Source organism: Heterobasidion irregulare (genome assembly GCF_000320585.1).
Source record: "Heterobasidion irregulare TC 32-1 unplaced genomic scaffold scaffold_14, whole genome shotgun sequence".
In the NCBI taxonomy this organism is placed as follows: domain Eukaryota; kingdom Fungi; phylum Basidiomycota; class Agaricomycetes; order Russulales; family Bondarzewiaceae; genus Heterobasidion; species Heterobasidion irregulare.
In genome coordinates, this window is record NW_009258210.1 from 326,407 (window position 1) to 340,178 (window position 13,772).

Consider the following 13,772-nt stretch of genomic DNA (forward strand, 5'->3'; position numbering starts at 1 on the left):
GTCATTTGGGCACATTCCTCTGAAAGACAGAGCAGTACTTGCAGCAGTCTCATACTGATCTTGATACTGCCAACATGATAACAAGCAATATCACAAAAGTGTACTCTCCATGCATGGCCTGCCTTGACAACAGCAGCATTGTGTCACATAGAAATCACATAACCAGTCAGGTCAAGCATTTGAGAAGGGGAGAGATATGGACTATCAATCTAGGAACACTTTGCAGTATATCTTATGATGCTGCCCATAATGCAGTCATTCAAGCTATTACCATCTGGAGAAAGGCAGAGAAATTTTGAAAGATCATATGCGACAGATACCGTAGAATGCCAGAGAAGCAAAGATGCCTCCGAATTCAACATTGATAACTCTGTTAGTGATACCACGAATGAGTTATGAAGTTTGATCGAGGCAATGAAGAAGGATATGATGGACGATGCAGTCACTGACGAGAAAAAAAGGCAAACTCGTTGAACACGACGCGTTGACGTCAGCTGACGAGGCACCAAACAAGACCAAAGCCAAAAACTCGGCGTGACGCGACACCGTCGACCGACTCGCTTGCTCGCCGTGCACTGCGTCGTGCTCGCCCTCACCGTCGTCGCAGCGCACAAGCCGTGATAGCCATGCATCCAATACCGCTTCTCACACGTGCGGCTTGCCGCTCCACCCCGCAGCGTATTCTACTTTCCCATCGTTCCCTTCCCTCCTGTGCATCTTCCTCGGGCGCTGTCCGCGGTCTTGCCTCAAAATCTCGCAAGACAACTTCAAAGGGCCCCGTGCCGTCCCCCTCATCCTCGCCATCTACCAGCAAAGACCCTCCCGCCGCTTCAGCATCCCCTCCGTCTCAATCCCAGCCCTCACCCTCACCACCTCTCTCCGATGCAAACTCCGAAATCACGATCGCACCCGCACCCGCACCCGCACCGGCTTCTCTCTCACTTGATTTTGCACCGCCTGAGCCAACACAAAGCGATGCTGGTCGCACTGGTGCGCGCTCATCCAGGGACAGTCTATCGAGCATCGAGCGCAAGCGCCGCGCTATGGCTCGTTTCGGCTTTGGTATGTTTACGCTTGCACTCGGCGGAGGCGCCATTTGGCTTGGCCGTGAATGGGAAGATGACGAACTTGTTGAGAAAAGAATGGTCAGTTTCCCACTATCGGCGTGTCTTTATGTTTGCGCGAGGCCAGCACGCATGCGATATTCTCGATCACGTATGCTGATATGTTTTCTCTCCTGTAGACTCCAAAAACAGCACCTGCAACGCGTTGGGGTCGGACGACGGAGCGGTTCACATCCATGTTCGATGTATGTCCATACATATATCACCTTGAGCTCCCAAACTAAAGCATTTCTTATCACTTTATTCCCTCTATGTTATACTGCGTGACAGTACTTTTCAAAACCTGCATGGCCTGAGCTCCTTCCGCCGCCTCTTCCTCCTCCGCATCAGAAGCCATATACATTGCTGCTGTCGCTTGATGATCTGCTCGTGACGAGTACATGGGATGTGAGTTTTTGACTCTCCTTTTGCATCGTTTTTCTTGCCCTATTGCTTGCATGGACTTTGACGTCCCCACAAGAGCCACGAGAATAAGGCGCATGTATGCGCTTATGGAATCATTGGCTTCTAGCGAGTACCCTGCATGCGCTGTCTTTCTTTGTGCGGTCGATGTTCGATGTTAGGAGTCACTTCAAAATGCCCGCGGTTCACAGGTATAGGCCTTTATATGTACGCGCATACAATGGCCGATGAAAGTACCGTGTGTTTACGTGGTTGTATTCGAGCGCCGCAGGCGCTGTATAATTTACTTCGATTCTTTCAATATTCCATTCGACCCTTCGAGCAGCTATATGCGGTCCGCTCACATTTTTGGCCTCTTCTGCTGCCTTGCCCATTACCCACCATCTCATCCATTAACAATAATCTCACATTTGGGCCTTCTCTTGTGTAGAGGCAGCATGGTTGGCGGACGGCGAAGCGCCCAGGCGTGGACTACTTCATCGCGTACCTCTCGCAATTTTATGAGGTCGTTGTGTTCACGACGCAGTACTACTACGTATGACTTCTCATTTCTTCCCAGATTGAGCACCTTCTGACCCTTTCTATCCATGTCTCTCCCATGAACAGACCGCCTACCCGATCCTCGACAAGCTCGACCCATACACATATTTTATTGCCTACCGACTCACACGAGAGGCAACACGTGCATCCGAGAGCGGTCCCGTCAAGGACTTGACCTACCTCAACCGCTCTCTCGAGCGCGTCATACTACTAGACACCCACCCTGAACATGTAGCACAACCCGAAAACACGATTCTCATGAAGCCGTGGAAGGGTGAGCCGGGTGATAAGGGATTAGTGGAGATGATTCCATTTTTGGAGTGTGAGTGTTTTAGCATCGCTGGATGTTTAAGCGCCTACGTATTGATCTAATGGACTCGACTTTTTGATAACTTGGTTCCCTGGACAGCAATCGGGATCTACAATCCACCGGATGTGCGGCCAATGGTGAAGGCGTACGAGGGCAAGGATATCCCGAAGGAGTATGCGAAACGCGAGGCGGAGAGCAAGCGCCAGTTCATTGAGAACTGGAAGGCACATGGTGGTGGGGTGCGTATCACTTTGTGATTCAGGTATCGCTTTGTGGTGTGGTGTCTAATCTCTGTTGTTGACATCCAGGGACTCGGTGGCGGCTTCACGCTCAGCACCCTGTTCACAGGTGGTGGTGCACGTGTATGTTCCTCTCTGCCTACTCCCTGCTCTTATTTGCTAACGTCTTATTCTCTCAGGCGTCAAAGGTGCCCGAGACGTACCTTGAGGCGAAACGACGCGAGGCGCAGGCATGGTACTTAGAAGAACAGAAATACATTCGCGACCACAGCGAGGAGTTCGACAGGCAGAAGAAGGCACAGGAGGAGGCCGCTCTCCGTGAGATGTCTGGCAATCTGTGGGGCACGCTCGGCACACTCGTAGGCGCCCAGCCTCCGCCCGCGGCTCCGGGTGCAGACGCTGCAGCCTCGGGACAAGCAGAGCCGGTAAAGGTAGAGAAGAGTTCGACATGAGTGGGGGTGGGATGGGTATATATAGGTATGAGGGAAGGGTGGTAGAGTAGTCAGCATGCTTGGCAGTAGTCCGACGGCGATGAATTCTCCCAGCTCGCGCAGGGTTGGAGGCCATATATGAGCTGTCCACATATAGATCCACGATTTGGGGTGACGTTTGTTTTTCTCCGCTTACTTTCTCTCGCATATGCTTTTGTCGGCATCGAGAGTCTTGTGTATTCATATTATGAGTATAAGACTCTCAATCAACGTATCAAACTAGCCATGGGTGAGATAGCTCCATCACATGGATTTGTGGGACGTGCTGAATAGTCACATGATCGGCTCAACGTTATTTATGAGGAATTCGAAAACCAAACCAATTAGTTCCCTTCTTCGATTGCTTAGGCCTAGCAATATGCTCATTTCTCCATCGACATGTCGTCCCATTGCGATCCCGATATTACCATTACTCCAACAACCTCTCCTGTAGAGGAGTTCCGAAAAGTATCTGCCACTCGATCTCTCCCTTTACAGCAGCATATTGTAAAAGCGTTCAGAGGAGTACCGAAAAAACTCCAACTTCAGTGGGATCCCTCAGATCACATATATGTCAGGATCTTTCTCTACAAATACTCCTGTATCTAATGATCTCTATCTGGAAGACGAAGGCAGAATTAGCGAAGCTTTTGCCTTTGCCCAACCTTCCTCGCGCTCTTGTGCCTCGACCCGGGATGGAGGTTCCACCATGTCTTCTTTACGGTCTTCCTATATCTCGTGAACGGATATTCTTGCTGGCCAAATTGCGCGATCCAAACATGCAGCTTTTCGCCAAGTCTGGACTGATCAGCATCGAACTCAAAAGGTCAGTCACAGACTCTCTTAGAAAGGAGATCAGCTGGCCGGTATACTTGGACCGCGCGCTGAACACGCCGGACACGCCTTACATCCCTTGCATACTCGACAACTTTTCTATCGAGGCATGCGTGGAGTGCAATGAGATGCCTAAAGGTAATCATATTCGTACGTCGTCTTGCCTCCCATGTGGTGACATCAGAAGTTGACAATATTCAATACTCCATCCTCTCTAGGCCGGATGCGAAAAGCGCTCGGAGCACATCCCAAGGCTCGGCTTATGTGGTACACCGCAGCAGGATACTATATATGGCAGTGCGAATGAATAGTTACTGAATTTAGCTGTTCCTCCATGTTGTATCACCATCTTCCGGACGTCTACATACTCACAGAGCCTACGTTTGCACAATACCCCTGTATTTATTCGCATCACTTGGATACGCTTCATAGATACCTCATGCAGTGGTTTTTCTCGTCTTCTTCGTCCAACTCTCAGTACGAATTATGTCTCCCACAGGCCACTGCACCACTGCCCAAACCTGCAAGAAGTTCCGTGACGATCTCGATCAGCATAGGGGTTTATGAATCCCCGCTCCGAGACCCAAAACTGCTTTGGGCTAGAGTATTTGCGATTGCTGTTTCAGATGATCTGAGCTGCAGACCATATATGGGTGAGAAGATGGTGGTAAGTTAGCAGGTAGGTATACCTTCCCGAACATCCTCACGATCTCTCAAAAAAAATTCCAAAGAGTTGCATTGAATTGCGGAGAAGGATAAACAAAGTTGTGTCATCAGTGCTGTGAAATAGCACGATACTGTGAAGCATTGATCACTTCATGCGCATCGTTACTTTTATAGCATCTGATGATCTAGACGCCATGTGATTCAACTTTGTGTGTTCACCAAACCGAACCCGAAAGGAAAGACCCGACGTCATTGCCAAAGATAACCTGAGCACTGCTGGACGGGTGATAATTGTTGCTGTTCCCATCGCTATGGTGAATACACGATCCAAGGAGACGAAGAGACGTACGCACCCCCAGAAATCCCCAGTGTTACCATATGAGGAGTTGTCGACGAATCCAAACGCTGTAGGGTTGTCTAGGATCTGAGAAAACCTTGTATTTGAATCCCAGAGCCATGTCTTCACTCCAGAGTGCGTAGAGGTCAGGTTTGAGACGCGTGCAGCGAGTTTAGAGTTGAATCCAGCGATAACAGATTTTTCGAGAGACGTCGCCGAAGTGCCCTGCGCCACCATCTACTCAATCTACAGTCAGCGCTCGGTCAATTGGTCAAGGGGAGCAGCGCACCATCGGAGAGCGATCAACTGGAGGCACATTGATGAACAGGAAGTTCCGTGCGCCAGTGTTACTGGTTCGGAGAAAAGTCAGTCTACCATACAACAAGACTGTGGTACAGACTAACAACTGAAGAAGTAAACCAATATTAGATCCCATTCACAGAGAGAGAAACGACGACATACGAGCTTCTCGATCAAGGCGAAATAAGCATTCAATAAAGTATCAGAAAAGCTAATTCGAATATTCAGTTTTTAGAATAAATAATTCATATAGTGGATTAAGACATACGCAGCTCGATCTCCACCAAGATAGTAGCTGTTGCCGATATCGTTGATGCCGATCCATACGGAGAATAGTGCATTCGAACTTGTCCAGATTTTTGTACCGGTTCCCACATTCGCCTGACTGAGAAATTCGTTGACCTGGTCCGTAAGCGAAAGCACCGTCGGCTCGTAAGGGGTTACCAAGCTTGCATCAATGGTTGCACCACCATATGCGTAATTGTAAGCTAGCACGAGAGAGTGGTTCGACACAGTTGTCGCTTGGTCGATCCAGTTGACCCCACCAACTGCAGTGTATCCCTAGATGATTGTCGTACTATTGAGATAATACATGATTGTGGTGGACCAACGTACAGGATATGGTGGGTTTCCGAGTGGATTTCCCGGTGTTGGAAGGGTATCCGTAGTGATAAACCCGGTCTGCGTGTAAGAGTCGCCACTGCAATGAATTATCAACATCACCCACATATATTCACAAAACAAGCTTCTTACAAACTGAACCAGTAATTTGCCTTGACACTAGAAGGGGCAGGTTCGGTAGCAGAGGTCGATGTGGTCGCGATCGATGAGGAAGTAGTGCCTGTGCCCGGGACGCACTGGCTATAATCTATTGTAAAAGTTCGAGTGCCATTCGCATGGAAGACCGTTCCAAGCAGGGCTTACAGTCGTTCGAGTACGTGCAAGCGTAGCTGGGGTAAAAGATGTCGGTCTGTCATCGTCTGGATAGGTTTTAAACAAGACCAATGATTCTTACCCGGCGACGCAGGTCGTTCCACCAGTCCAACCGATACCGCCGCACTGTGCCCAAGCACCCTGCTGCGCAAGCACTCCTTTAGTGAAGATACCCAACGAGACTGCAGAGAAGACAAAGAAAGAAAGCAACATTCTCTAGATTGTGCAGAATGCGTGCACGAACGACTGTGAGCTTGCACTTTCACATCTTATGTAGAGATGTGCTGCCAATGCACATGTGGTATGTAATTCACTGGCGAGAATTGTACATGCCCAAAGCCTCTTCGGGAGATTCTCGGCACGCAGGACCTTTCGAGATATGTCCGGTGAACGAAAACACTTACTTTCCCATCACTGCTCGGGCCCTCTTGGACCCTCGTGATCAGCTGGACCCGAGGAAAAACACAGGAGATCTCCCGGATTTCCTCCATGCCGAGGGTAAGTGTTCAGTGGTGACACAATGCGCTAGTCTCCATTACATGACTTCGATCTAGGACGGTCGTTCTGTTGTAAGCCAATGCGCTGATCTGTGTATAAATGATGAAAGAAAACCAAGAAACCTCAGAGACGAAGCCGTTGCGCGGAGAGTTTCGGAGTTCAAAGCATCCGTTCCTCAGGTCACCTACTAATGGGTTTTCCTCTCGGGGAGACGCAACCATCGCAGGAAGTCATACACACCGTCAGTATGCACCCACTCCGATTCTCTTGCAAACTCAGGGTCTGGTGTCTGCCTGATCATAACTACATGCTTAGGATTTCTTCGGCCGAGCGTCACCACAGGCTTCGACTTGAGTGATTGGTTGCCAAAATCCAGTCTACCACTTTTTCTGGCACATGCTTGGAGCCTCGTTATCCTTCATCGTCTGGGAAACAATTGCCTTCTGATCACTGCTCCACGTCGAACACCATGGTCATCGGAATTATCGAAGCATCAGACTACATGCAACAATCGCTGACTGATGCTTGCGCTGTCTCGCTATCTTAAAGACTGGTCATTGGGTGGTCGATCGATCGATTGGATATGACCTTACTCCTGTACTCTTATGAGCTGACCCCTTCATGTCCTTCGTCGATCAACTCAATAATCAGCTTCAGGCCCACCACTAGAACATCCAGATGAGTACTATACCTTACTATACTTCCCCTTAATCTTTGCCATGCGACCCAACCTCCTCGAGGTAATCACGTGCCTCTTGAGTGCCAATACAGAGCACACCAGACAGCATACATTTAGTCCATATCTCCGTAGAGTACACATTGCTACTCGTCTAGACATACGGCGCGCTGTCACTAGACGTTAATATACGATCACACACACACACACACACACACACACACACAACTAGCCTCAGGCTCTTATGCAATGCTTATGTAAATATATCCCTCCAGACAACCGTCTCGAGTAAGTAAGTAGACCTTGGACATTGAAAACATATCGATCTAAGAGATCTGTAGAGATATTCGATCCTGCTAGGTATGAAGACCGTTTGCACTCAGACACCAAAGCCTGCGACACCTGATAGCCTTCTTTGTCGTTTCCTATCTATGCACATGTATTTTCTAGCTTGTATCACTTGTTTGTGGATGCCTGTTCGATCTTGAACAACGGGATGTCAATATCCAAGACTCCCAGTCATCCAGGGTCCGGTTCGGAAGTCTCCGGGCCGCGTCCTGTCCCAGAACCAAATTCATCCTTCTCGACATATGACTTCACTGATCAGTTGTTGCATCTCCTTCAGGGCAGAAGTACCTCCTATCGAGCACGAGGACACTCTACGCAAGCTATTTTTGGGCGAGATTCATGAAGACCGCGTCGCATGCCCACGATGGACCGCTCGTAAATTATCTCTCCTTCATGGCCTGCTGATATAGCCACCCTGCGCAGAACCCCATACCATTTTTCACTCGATATCGTATCATTGCATGGACCGGGACTGCTGAATATAAGAACGAGCTGATTCCTTCATGGTTCTCGGACAACACTATTGAATCTTGTTCCACCCACGACCGTCAACGACATCACTTCCGCAGCTGATGCTTTACTACAAGGTCAACGTGCTGATAACAACCATTGCCCCACTTTTTGGCCTTTCTGGATGTATGCACTTTATTTGAAGTCTTCGGTGTTACGAAGCATTTTCAATCTAATTTGTTCGCAGCGGCAACGGTCTCTTCTACTGCTTTCCAAACCATCAATGGGATCGGCGCAAGTGGTGCATGGTGGCCTCTCGACATCTACAGCTTTTCCGACGAGGTCAAGAATAACGTCTCTGAATTACTGTTTGGGAGAGAGGCTCTTTCGATGACATCATATCGCTATAACATTGGCGGAGGCGGTGTGCACGTTGGGACAATTGGGTAAGTGACGACTGTTACTTCCTTCATGAGCTTGAGCTCATTCTGATGCATCGTCACTATTTCGCTATCAAGTCGTGCACCTGAAACAATGTACATCTCTCCTGGAGTGTATAACTGGAGCGCAGATCCGCAAGGGTCCTACTTTTTGCGTGCCGCATCTGACCACGGCGTAGCAATCTTGACGGCGTTCGTCAACTCGGCCCCGCCTGCTTTCACTTCGAACAATCGCAGTTGCGGAGGCACGTTGGTCAATGCCTCAATACCGAATTATGCCACGTACATCGTTGATATCGTCCATCACTGGCGCGAAGAAGGCGTGCACATCAACTTTATCTCGCCGATGAACGAGCCCGATAATGGATTCAATAGCGGTGACGAACTATGTGGTCAGGAAGGGATGATTGTGGAACCAAATCAGCGCGCAGCAGTTGTTACAACTCTACGTCGCACTCTCGATGCAGCTGGGCTGAAAGAGGTCGGAATAATGGCAGACGAATCTAGCAGCTACGTGAGACAGTCGTACTAAATCTGGCTCCGTCATATCTCAATATTATCTCAGGGCACTTTTACCGCGGATGCACCTTCCTGGTTGTCTTCAGCAGGACCAAGCCTATCCGCTGTCAGCCACCACCAGTACGGTTTCGCCAATAACGCGCAGGATATGGCTCTTGGCCAGACCGCCCGCAATCTCTCGGGTGGTGTTCCTAGCTGGTTCAGTGAAATCTGTTGTTTTGTAGCAAGAGATGAGTCCCAACCGTTCGGCGCGTTGAATTACGGAGGACGATATGAGTAAGTCTAAGTTGTCCACATAACATATCGCTTGAATAAACGAATTTGTAGTCCAACAATAGTGTCTGCTTTACAGACAGGCGGCCTCGTATATCAAGCATTCACTCAAGCGTAAGCACCTTTTGATTCAACATGGATCATTCCAATCCAACTAGGTGATTATTCTTGATATTGCAGCCAGGACGAGCATTTTGACTGGTGGCTTTCAGCAAGTAGTGGCCTTGGATGTGACCCCCTGAGTGACGTATCATGCCCGTATGAAATCAACGCGGATGGTTGGAATGATGGTCTTGTAAGTCGCCTGTTCAGATGTTCTCACTTTTTGTATGCTCACTCAAACATGCAGATCTACTACGACAGCAATTTTGCCACAAATTCCAACTTCGGTGTATATCTGACCAAGCGCTATTTCCTCTTCAAACATTTCACCTGGTTCATTCCGCCTGGCGCCGTGAGGCACGCTGTTTCCGGACTGCCAAGTACTGTCAACGCTCTCGCTTTTACCCTACCGTCAGGGGAATTCAAGTGGACTATCATTGCAATGAATCTTTCTAACAGCACAACCGCGTTCGAGATCATCTTACCTGAAGCCTTGGTGGCAAGTAGAGCTTTCAGAACATCTGCGTTGGAGGATTGGGTGAGAGTTGACGACATGGTAGCGGTAAGCGGGGCCATATTGAGCGTTCACTTAGCTGAGCTTAGTATCACGAGTGTAGTTCTCTTGTAAGATTACGTTATCTCTTCTTTGTTTCGCGCACATTCGCCAGCTTTGCCTTCATGTGTAACTTTCCCGCATCTGGGGCAGAATTGTTTTCCTTCATTGAGTCTATCATCATGGCACCAAATAAACTCTCGTGTTTGGTTTTCGATTGACAATACTTGCTACTACAGTACCTGGTCTGCCTGCAGTAATCCTGCGTTCCAAGTCTAACAATAGAACAAAATGACAATCCAGACTCCGCTGTGGCGCAGACGTGGCGTGATTGGTTTTCCCATTCTCACATACTGTTCGTGACCCTCATCGTCACACCGTTCCCCGGCAATGCAATCCTCATCGTCCTCGACGACGACAACAGGCTACAAAGGCAAACTTACAAACAGATCATGGCAACAACTACCACCGGAAATCCTACGGTATGCAAGTTATGATTAGTAGCTCCAATCAACAAGTTCATATTTGTCGCTCGCAGCGTGATCGCGACGTACTACTTGCTCGACGCGTCTGCATCCAACTATTGCCCTAATACATGGGGCGTGAAAGATATATGGCCGTGCAGGATAGCTTACACGGTAATTCGTGACGCGCTCGACTTGGAACGTATGATGAATGTGTGCCCAGCATGGCACAAAGCTCGTAAGCATCCTTGAGTCTTTCCTCGGGTGGCACTCACTCTCGATCATTGATAGTCCAAGCCCACTTGTTCTGGACACATGCCTGTGCTATTATGGACCCCATGGATATCCTAGCGCAGCACGCGACCCTAATCAACAACACAACTTCCGCCGCCACCCAGTCTCAGACACCCTATCAACAATTCCGAACCATGACGTCGTGTTCCTGCTACGTTTGCAGGATCAACCACCCATATTCGAACAGTGGCCTTGGCATGGGAAAGCGCACGGTAAATGTGCCACTGCTTGGCACCATCATGACCTGCCGCGATCATCGCAAGGCATTGTATTGTGGCCTTTGTCTTCGCGAGGCGCCTTCGACTGGCGAGGTCATCACTACGGAAGCTGCAATCGTTGCTTGTGTCGAAAACGAGGATAACGACACCTGGCCTAATGTGGCAACTACTTGTCGTACATGTAGGGGGGAATGGCTGTGGCGACGCATGTACTCATCAGCAGCAGATCGAGAAGCAATGGGGGGTGGGCCACCTCACTGGGCTGTGTCAGACTGGGAGTCCCGCCAGGCTATCGATAACTTCGTGGAGATGGGTGAAGGGACGCTCATGGAGGTCGTGGAAATCACTCGCGAAAGGTGGTGGCTCCGACGGTTCACGCGTTTCGTGGAACAGATGGAGCAAATGGTCGCTTCTAACCGGCTTCTGAGTGGCGATGACAAAAGCTTCGAGGATATGGCTTCCGCTGATATGGAGGACTTCGAGGGTGGGTTGCCTGATCCCGAACAGGTCCGCGTAATGGCAGTAAACGATTGGGCGCGGGTACGAATCCTGGATGGGTATTGGGTCAGCCCTGCCGATGATTGGTATAATAATAGACCTGCATCGGTATCAACGATGCATCCAATTCCGTGGTCCCTCGATGACGAACGTAGTGGTCAAACGCACCCGACAGCGCGTACACTCAGAATGCCCGCCGCTCCGACTTTCACCCTCGCAGACACACTCTACCGCGCTTTCCAAAGGCAGATGCGCATTCTCGTTCTTCCCGCTATGATGAACATTGCGAAGCGAATCGAGATGGAAGGTCGAGGTGATCCAGTCGTCCGTGTATCGCGAATGGGAATGGATGAAGTGCTGCGCACTCTCCAACAAGGCTGGCCATGGGTCAAAGAGCTATCATTCGACGATCGAGCAGCGGAGCAAAGGGGCAAGGATCGGGATGATGACTCGAGCTCGAGCTCCAAATCGGATGGCTCGCATACCACAAGCCCTGTGCTCAGTACGACAACGCTGCAGACCACGCCATCGCCACCTCCCATTCCCAGTCAACTAGAGAAGCACGACTCTGATTCGGACAGCAATGTATTGGGCCCCACCGACGACATCATCTCCCTACAGCCCTCAAAATTAATGCACTCGATTCCCTTCGTCCCAGTCTCGCTGGCAAATATGCCAAACTACAGCCAAGAGGCTTTCAGAACCGTACGTTCTCTCTTATTACGCTTTCGCTGACTCGCTGACTCTGTCATAGGTATGGCGTGAAGCATGCACTGATCTCTATAAATGCCGGTGTAGAATATGTATGCGCTCCTCTCTCAGTGCTGCTGCAATTGCCTCTGTGGAAAGTACCGTCATCTCTACACAATCTCCCGTAACCGCACCACAGTCAAATGTGAACGCACCGGAGATACAGATTGAAGAGACCCGCTTTCAGGCTGAGTATCAGGAGGAGAGGGAAGAGGAAGAGGAAGATGAGGAAGGAGAAGAAGAAGAAGAGGACGAGGACGAGGACGAGGACGAGGAAGCTGAAGACGAAGACGAAGATGGGTCGGAATTTGACTCAGTGATTGACGATGCAGAGGTGAAGTACCCTGCGATAGTCACCCCTCGCAAGCGACCCTCACGAGAACTAGACGAAGATGACGAATCCCCTGACGAGGCATCAGGTGGTGTGAGCCTCTCCAGAGAAAGCGACAAGTCTCGGATCCTGACACCACCGAAGCGAGCCAGGACTGGTGGCGTATTCTCTTCAATCACTGTAGCAGATACTGTGCCGAGGCTGGAGAAAAGACGCTCTGAGGAGCTGTCATCTCGGGAGGGGGAGACCAAGAGAGCCCGCATGAGCCCCGAAGACGAAGACGACGATGAAGAGGTGCAAGAGAAATGGCAAGATGATCACAGGCTTGATTCGGTGTCACCTCCTGCGTCTAGCGAGCTGACGAGTATTGTAACTGGAGCCAACTCGTCTGAGGTTGAAGGGTATGAGGGTTCACGGATATCAGTGCGACTTCCTGTCACGGACATCAAATAACAAGGCATGCTTCTCTGATGATCTTGTGATTTTCAAGCTAACCCTTGGTCTGTGTCCAGTATTCCTCCTGCTTATCGAATGTGATTTTGTATATTTGCTCACCATTATCTTCCCTTCGTCAAGTTTGCAAGATCGCGTCTTGGTTCTAGTTGTACTTGTATAGGCCCCGTGAAGCTCCTATGAAGGTTTCCCGGAAATTTAGTATATTTGAGGGCAAAAATAGGCCAAGTCCTTCCCCATTTTGTGCACTTCTGGGTTGGATTTGCGCTATGTTTCCCGGCTCAGCATTTTTGTACCCATTCTAAGTCCAGTCAGGCCTGCAGCATTTGCCGATTTTTTTTGTCGAGTGAATTCGCTCCCTTCGCGAGTCCCACCGAATCCCACCAGGACCCCTGAAAATAGGTGGGGAGGGCACAACCCCAGTCCAGTCCGGACAAAAGTGCCCATCCGCGGAGGTAGGCCTAAGGAACTGGAAAAATTCAGAATACTTGTACAATTTCTGTTGTTGCCTAGCTATGATACATACACTGTGGATTACTTCTTATACCTCACTGTTTAAACGAAACATCGATGCTAGTCATTGCAATGAATGAGCAAGCATCTGGTCATCGCAATATACACAAGGATGTCGGGTCTTCGAGGTGATTTTCACAAATTCTTTAGGGTTATGGTTATACTTTTTCCTGTATTTCGAAAACCAGTTTCCCTAGGTCCAAAAATCTGGGTGCGGAGACAAAAATAAATTAATTG

The 13,772-nt window shown here is 49.5% G+C and overlaps 5 protein-coding genes across 5 annotated transcripts; 4 read left to right on the forward strand and 1 right to left on the reverse strand.

The window, feature by feature from the left end:
• Window positions 1-249: 249 nt before the first annotated feature.
• Window positions 250-3,322, forward strand: HETIRDRAFT_157766 (mitochondrial import inner membrane translocase; the record flags this gene model as incomplete). The annotated part of the gene is made up of 9 exons (XM_009554910.1): window positions 250-372; window positions 963-1,145; window positions 1,244-1,309; window positions 1,395-1,511; window positions 1,957-2,061; window positions 2,133-2,388; window positions 2,476-2,615; window positions 2,685-2,738; window positions 2,795-3,322. 9 exons carry the CDS (start codon window positions 250-252, stop codon window positions 3,065-3,067), a joined length of 1,317 nt encoding a protein of 438 aa, XP_009553205.1. The 3' UTR covers window positions 3,068-3,322.
• A 162-nt stretch (window positions 3,323-3,484) lies between these two features.
• HETIRDRAFT_423377 (uncharacterized protein) lies at window positions 3,485-4,226 on the forward strand (the record flags this gene model as incomplete). Its single annotated transcript, XM_009554911.1, has 3 exons — window positions 3,485-3,658; window positions 3,712-4,069; window positions 4,138-4,226. The coding sequence occupies 3 exons, from the start codon at window positions 3,485-3,487 to the stop codon at window positions 4,224-4,226; spliced, it is 621 nt and encodes a 206-aa protein (XP_009553206.1).
• Window positions 4,227-4,800: 574 nt separating this feature from the next.
• Window positions 4,801-6,368, reverse strand: HETIRDRAFT_165050 (family 16 carbohydrate esterase; the record flags this gene model as incomplete). Its single annotated transcript, XM_009554912.1, has 9 exons — window positions 4,801-4,882; window positions 4,939-5,159; window positions 5,212-5,328; window positions 5,385-5,433; window positions 5,491-5,783; window positions 5,838-5,922; window positions 5,976-6,090; window positions 6,147-6,172; window positions 6,238-6,368. 9 exons carry the CDS (start codon window positions 6,366-6,368, stop codon window positions 4,801-4,803), a joined length of 1,119 nt encoding a protein of 372 aa, XP_009553207.1.
• A 1,881-nt stretch (window positions 6,369-8,249) lies between these two features.
• Window positions 8,250-10,089, forward strand: HETIRDRAFT_165049 (glycoside hydrolase family 5 protein; the record flags this gene model as incomplete). Its single annotated transcript, XM_009554913.1, has 7 exons — window positions 8,250-8,313; window positions 8,375-8,573; window positions 8,646-9,081; window positions 9,133-9,362; window positions 9,414-9,473; window positions 9,540-9,654; window positions 9,709-10,089. 7 exons carry the CDS (start codon window positions 8,250-8,252, stop codon window positions 10,087-10,089), a joined length of 1,485 nt encoding a protein of 494 aa, XP_009553208.1.
• Window positions 10,090-10,381: 292 nt separating this feature from the next.
• HETIRDRAFT_461425 (uncharacterized protein) lies at window positions 10,382-13,584 on the forward strand. The gene is made up of 5 exons (XM_009554914.1): window positions 10,382-10,496; window positions 10,553-10,716; window positions 10,770-12,193; window positions 12,243-13,026; window positions 13,082-13,584. The coding sequence occupies exons 1-4, from the start codon at window positions 10,405-10,407 to the stop codon at window positions 13,020-13,022; spliced, it is 2,460 nt and encodes an 819-aa protein (XP_009553209.1). The 5' UTR covers window positions 10,382-10,404; the 3' UTR covers window positions 13,023-13,026; window positions 13,082-13,584.
• Window positions 13,585-13,772: the final 188 nt, after the last annotated feature.